The 6000-nt window shown below is 35.2% G+C and overlaps 1 protein-coding gene and 1 long non-coding RNA gene across 2 annotated transcripts; both read right to left on the reverse strand.

The window, feature by feature from the left end:
• Window positions 1-2593: 2593 nt before the first annotated feature.
• On the reverse strand, window positions 2594-3314 carry LOC143570429 (auxin response factor 12-like). Its single transcript, XM_077056085.1, has 3 exons — window positions 3122-3314; window positions 2816-2963; window positions 2594-2707 (listed from the first exon to the last, which is right to left on the reverse strand). Exons 1-3 carry the CDS (start codon window positions 3245-3247, stop codon window positions 2601-2603), a joined length of 381 nt encoding a protein of 126 aa, XP_076912200.1. The 5' UTR covers window positions 3248-3314; the 3' UTR covers window positions 2594-2600.
• Window positions 3315-3435: 121 nt separating this feature from the next.
• Window positions 3436-4050, reverse strand: LOC143570430 (uncharacterized). The gene is made up of 3 exons (XR_013141930.1): window positions 3975-4050; window positions 3640-3736; window positions 3436-3557 (listed from the first exon to the last, which is right to left on the reverse strand). It is a non-coding gene; the product is annotated as an uncharacterized LOC143570430 (long non-coding RNA).
• Window positions 4051-6000: the final 1950 nt, after the last annotated feature.

Raw genomic sequence — 6000 nt, forward strand, 5'->3', positions numbered from 1 at the left:
CTAAATTTGGGGCCCATTGCCTTATAATAAGATTATTTTTTCAAATAAATAATTTATTTGAGGGTTTTTGATATTTATTATGTTTAATTATTTTATGTAATAGAAATCATAGTTTTTGCTCTTTATTGTATTATGTATTATATAACAGTAATATATACACAATAGAATTACAACAAACATGATATTTGATATATAAATCTATTATAAGTCGTAGCAGTCCTCTTGAGAAATTTATTTTTTTTGAAATTACGAGAACAAGTTATTGAGGAACTTACGGGAACACATTAATAGCTTACCAACTAATGAGATTAGGTAAAACACAGTTTACGTAGAACATGTGGTCTTATAGATTAATTAAACAGCTGGAAGTTGTATTCGAACCTAGGATCTGTGCTCGAGAGACTCGAGTGCAAGAGCACCAACATGAATCAACTTAGGTACCCGGCTTGCTTACAAAATTCTAACTTATGCATAATCCAACGTCAAAATCTTACAATACTAATAAAAGAAAACGTTGGACCTTAGGTGTCAACTGTCAAGCTAAGTAGTTAATGCGGAAAAATATCGGATATCGGTCAAGGACCGATATCTGAGATATCGATTATCGCAGTGAGATATCTGTAATTTTAATATCATGTAAAATTCATACATATAGCAATTTAACACTAATAATTAAGTATAATCTCCTACCATTAACAGATTAATCTTTTGCAAATCGCAAAACACTAACAATCCTAACAAGTAAGAATTGATTAAGACCTAAAACAATAACATTGAAGACTAAAAGTTGATAATTAAGACTTAAAATACTGATACGGGAATATCAGTGATATATCGGTTAAATACTAGTCCAATATCGGTCAATATCGTTGATATTATCGGTACCGATATTCTGAACCGATATTCCGACTTATATATCGCCAAGGGACCGGTAACGGATATATCACTGATATATCGGCGATATTGACTGCATAGCTGTCAAGCCTAAATTTCACTTAATTTCTAATCTCTCATCTCATTCGTTCTAGTTATTCATGGGTCATGGGTCAAAACCATTTTGTCAAATGGGTTATAACATAGTGTGAATTATATTTATTATTGAATCAAGTGTCATTTTTATACATAATGTTTGACTAACTACACAACTTTAGTACATTTTTTTAATTTTTTGCAAATCAACACCTGGTGTTTCCAAAATCATGCTATTTTAGAACTTTTCGTTAACCCTGTTTTTTCCATTAAGTCTACATTAAATTAATTCACAAGTATTTTTAGAATCACAACTGAAATAACAGACCTTGTTTATCTTTATCATTTGACAAAACCCATGTAATACACGGGTTCAAAAGCTAGTGTATAAGTATTTAAATAAATATAAAGGATTTTGTTTTAAGATTAGGTTGAAAATATTGGATATAATTTTGGGCATCATGGCAGTTGTATTATAGCATTTAGTATATAGGCCTTTTCTTGCAAACCCAACACAATAAAGCCCATTATCTGCTTCTAATGTTTTTGATTAGAGGTGTAAAAAATGGGTTTGGGACTCCTTCTATGCAAACGGAACTGAACCGGTTTGACAGTAAAACCGGTTTCAACCACACTGGTTCCCAGACCGACCCGAATCGCCGGTTGTGGGGCAGGTTCCCCTTCTAATCTACCCAACCGGTTTTAAAACAAGACCGGTTTAGTTAAAACCGGTTTTAACTAAATCGGTTCTAAACCGAACCAAACCGGACCAGATCGACTTTTTTGCTCCTAAACAGGTTTCTAAACCGAAACAGTTTGACCCAAACCGGTTTTGACCAGGCTTTGATCAAGCCGGTTCGGTTTAGAAACCGGTTCAGTTTGAAAAAAAACCGGTTTTGTACATACCTTAGCTTTGAAAATACACATCATTGTTTAAAAAGATAATAAAATGTGGGTATGCAATATGCATCATCTCCTTTCAGCTTTTCAACGGATTTCTCAAACCGATTACAGATCGCAGAGCGGATCAAGACCGAACCATAACCAGTTTTTGGGTTGGATCGATTTTGGTTTGCGAACTGGTTTTGGATCCCAAACCGGTTTCAATATACACCTCTAGTTTCAGCCATAAGTATTAGTTAATCCTTTTGTGTTTCAGACATTAACGCTAATCAACCTGGTAAAAAAAAATATAGAAAAGGCATATTTGGTAGTGGTACGGTGTGAAAAATAAATATGTAATCATGCAAATCCTTCATCCAAATATATAACTAAAAAATCATGAAAGGTTATGAGTCTGCAAATAGAATGCTATCACATAATATATGATTTAAAAGAAATTTGCTATGACAACTTAAATAGATGCATTAAAATATCATTTGAATAACAAATAGCACATCCTTACTAAAAAAAAAAAGTTAAAGACCTAATCTCGGATCTACTCTTCCTCTCACCACCGCGACCACCATGATTCAAATCACAAACTTATAAACTCATGGCTCCAATGCTCACCCGCCTAACACATAAATGGTTGCCAAATGAACGGGTCAGATAATGGGTTCATAAGAAAAATAAAATAAAATAAACAGGTTATGTTGATAGATTATACAATAAGAAGAGTAGAAATACCTTTAATCAATATCTTCCATATTTTCCTCATTTTGGCGAGAGGAGCTACCAATCTCGAAATCAGAGGGGGTCAACCCTTGACCTCGCAAGCCACCCGAGTGATTATTGTCTGTCACAACTTCTTATCAGAGCATTGTAAAGAACAGAAAATGAAAGTTGGTTTTTATAATGAAGAGCTATTTTAATCTTCACGACAAACCAAAAGAGAAATGCTAACCATTGGTTCTTAAAAACGGAATGTTACAAATGATGGGCTCAAACGGTATTGACCGCCTTCGGTCAGCATTAAAACCGAGAGGTCGGATCTCCCACGGGGAAACCCTGGGAGGAAGCATATCACTGGATGATGAAACATCCCATTTCACCTGCAAGATTTTAAAAATTAAATTTACATATACCATTTATCATGTTCTGTCACAAAGATATTTTTTTTTAAGAATTCCTTGAAAATCATATAAAAAAGATGAAATTTAAAAGTTATGAATGGTCCCCCAACAACTGAAGAAACATATTTAACTAATACCTCAAGGCATCTCCATTCGGAATTTGGCCACCTGACAGGATCACTATCTCCCCTTGCGGTTATAGTCCCCGAAAATCTGATTATATGTTCAGGGTCTCTTCCGTTACAAAGCATTTCAATACGCATCCCGGGCACATAATTAATTTCAAGTGCTTCCTTGACGATATTGCAAGGAAATATATAAGGAGAAGTACACATCCTGCAAGCAGTAAATCGATATACAGATTTAATAATATTATTTTGCATTTCACTAAAAAAGCAAAGGCGATTAATTAATTACCTTGGATGGTAAAGCACAGTGAAGTTGCATCCTGTCGTCATGGCCACAAAGGCTTCGGATTGAATGCCAAGTCGCATACTTAATCCGGATAAATCCATACATTCTCTGTGTATCCTAACCGCTCGTTTAACGCCGATGTAAAACTCACTTCGGTGTCTGTCACAAGAAAATAAACATTTTGTAAAAAGGGAAAAAAAATTCTATGTAAACACATTGAGAGGAAAGGAAATATACTTACAGTCCTCTGATGAAGATGCAAGTGTCGCCTGCTTTAAGCTTTTTTCCCTTCACAAACTCTTTCCAACCTGTTACTAGTAAATGCCTCGTTGGATTGCCTGCACTTGCAAACAGAAATCAATTAACTCTTGTGTAATAAACTCACAAAAAAAGATCTAAATAATATTCAGCTTGGGTAGCATTTACGTTTGATGTCAAAAGTCCCAAACCATCTCTCATTAAAAAAACAAAAAGGTACTCAAGATTCTACAACATTACTTTATAATATCGAAAGGGCATTACACAAAACACTTTTCATTCCAATGAACTTTATGATATCGAAAGGGCAGGCATTACCACGAAAAACATGTTCAAATCCCCATCTAACTCCATGTAGATCCGTCGCCGCTAAAGGTTGGGATGCTTGATCCTGGCTCACATCCTGCGCAGATGACATTAGTTAAAACAATGAATAATAATTATCATCTCTAAAACATATGACTTGTACCAAAAGTGGAAGTGCTTTTGCAACATCGGCTTTGGGTAAGCCGCATCCCCCAAGCCCACTTGCGTCAGAAATGGTAAGAATCTTCCTGAAACAATTTGAAGGAATATTTACAAGAATGCTTCTGGCGCATCCTGACCCCCCTCACCTTCATTCTAGATAATAATCCATATTACATAATCAATCCAACAATATGAAAAATAACAAATAAAAAATAAACGCCCTTACAATTCGGAGCAGCACAAACTGAGCAAACACCTCATCAGTGTCGGGATTTGCCTGCAAAAAAGTTACAGCTGAAAATTGAAAGACTGCCAAAGATATACAAGATTAAAACACCTAAAGTTAAGCAATAGTCAAATACAATGCACTGGTCAAAGTCAAAACATACCTTTAACGTAACATCAACCACCTTGAAAGGAACTTTTGCCGGTAACCCAAAGGTTAGCGGAGTTGGATCATCCCTGTCCACAACGAATGCATTCACCTAGCAGGTTATAATAGTGACAGGTTTATTCAATAAGAAATTAAAAAAATAAAAAGTAACAATAATAGTTTGGAATTCCAAATACAGCTGGATTCATCAGGGTTGCAATTTTCAGAAAAATTAAAAATCATAAGTAATAATTAAAAGTTTTTAACCAATTAGTGAAGCATGTACATAACTACATATCAGTGGCAGATTCAAAAATCTACATTACAACTGCGTCAGGTAAAAAAATGAGCAGGGTCAAAAAGATTAGCAAATGATATATAAAATAACATAAACGTCTATGATAACAAGTGCTATTTGTAACGCCCGTTAATTTCCGACAAAAGGTTTAATCTTGTAGTGTTATGTACACCTTTCGGGCTTGACCCGGCATTTTCCCGGGAGCTCCTTGCAAACCTCGTAAACGTTCTCACTTAACTTTCCACCCAAGTTGATACATACTTCAATTTGGAGGGACTTGGATGTAACTATTTTATATCATAAAACAAAAGAAAACTCAAACCCTAAACCTATTTGCAGCCGTCGGACCTGGACCCCCCCTGTTCGTTTTTCTTCTGCCCCGCCATGTTTCCGCCGTGAAAACTTCAATTCAAGGTCGGTTTTATGATTCCCATGTCTTTTACACCTTAATTGATCATATTAACGCGTTTATTGGTCGTTAAGATTGAGTTTTGATGATAACAGCTTGCTGACAGATTAGTATACGTTTATTGTAGGGTCTGTAACGCGATGTTAATCCACTGTTTTTGATCGATTCTTGATTCCATGATGTTCTACTTTGAGTCTAGTTTCCAGAAAGGTATAATACGTAATTTTTGGACGAGATTTGAATAGTTTTTATGAATTTATAAAATCGAGTGTCAAAGCTGATGTGGGATGACGGATTCTGGTCTGTCTTCCTGACGTCATAACCTTTTTTCGACAAGTCCAAATTGGTTGGTTCCACTTCTGGAAGTTAGTGTTTTGAGTTAGGAATCAAACCCAATTGGAATCGTTTAATTTGGTTTGGTAATGAATTTTATAAAAATAAAACCATTTTGTTGCGCGCTGAAATAGCTGCACATACCTTTCTGTGTTGGAAGAATTTTTATGATTTTTGTGTCCAATAGAAAAATATAATAAAAATATTTTTATAAACCTAAGACATTTATTAAAGTCTGGTAAAAATTTAATAATTTAATTAAAAGGTTATCCTATGTAATTAAATGCATCTTCGCATGCTAAAATCTGCACGTTTTACTCGTTATTAATCAACAAGTTCGTTTTAGGCTTAACCGGTGGTTTTAGTTAGTTGAAAGGTTTTAGGGGCCTTGGGCCAAGTGTTGGGCCTCGGGCCAAGTGGTTGGGCCTCGGGCCAAGTGGTTGGGCCTCGGGCCAAGTGTTGG

This window comes from Bidens hawaiensis, unplaced genomic scaffold (assembly GCF_021521415.1).
Source record: "Bidens hawaiensis isolate Kalapana, Puna unplaced genomic scaffold, B.hawaiensis_p1.1 tig00024985_1, whole genome shotgun sequence".
NCBI lineage: Eukaryota > Viridiplantae > Streptophyta > Magnoliopsida > Asterales > Asteraceae > Bidens > Bidens hawaiensis.

Excerpts from the sequence above, each read along its gene's own strand:
- LOC143570429 (XM_077056085.1), bottom strand. The coding sequence starts at position 3,247 with ATGCGTATTGAAATGCTTTGTAACGGAAGAGACCCTGAACATATAATC. Across the intron at positions 2,964-3,121 it reads CCGAATGGAGATGCCTTGAG|GTGAAATGGGATGTTTCATC; the intron begins GTATTAGTTAAA and ends AAAATCTTGCAG. Across the intron at positions 2,708-2,815 it reads TCCGTTTTTAAGAACCAATG|ACAATAATCACTCGGGTGGC; the intron begins GTTAGCATTTCT and ends AAGTTGTGACAG.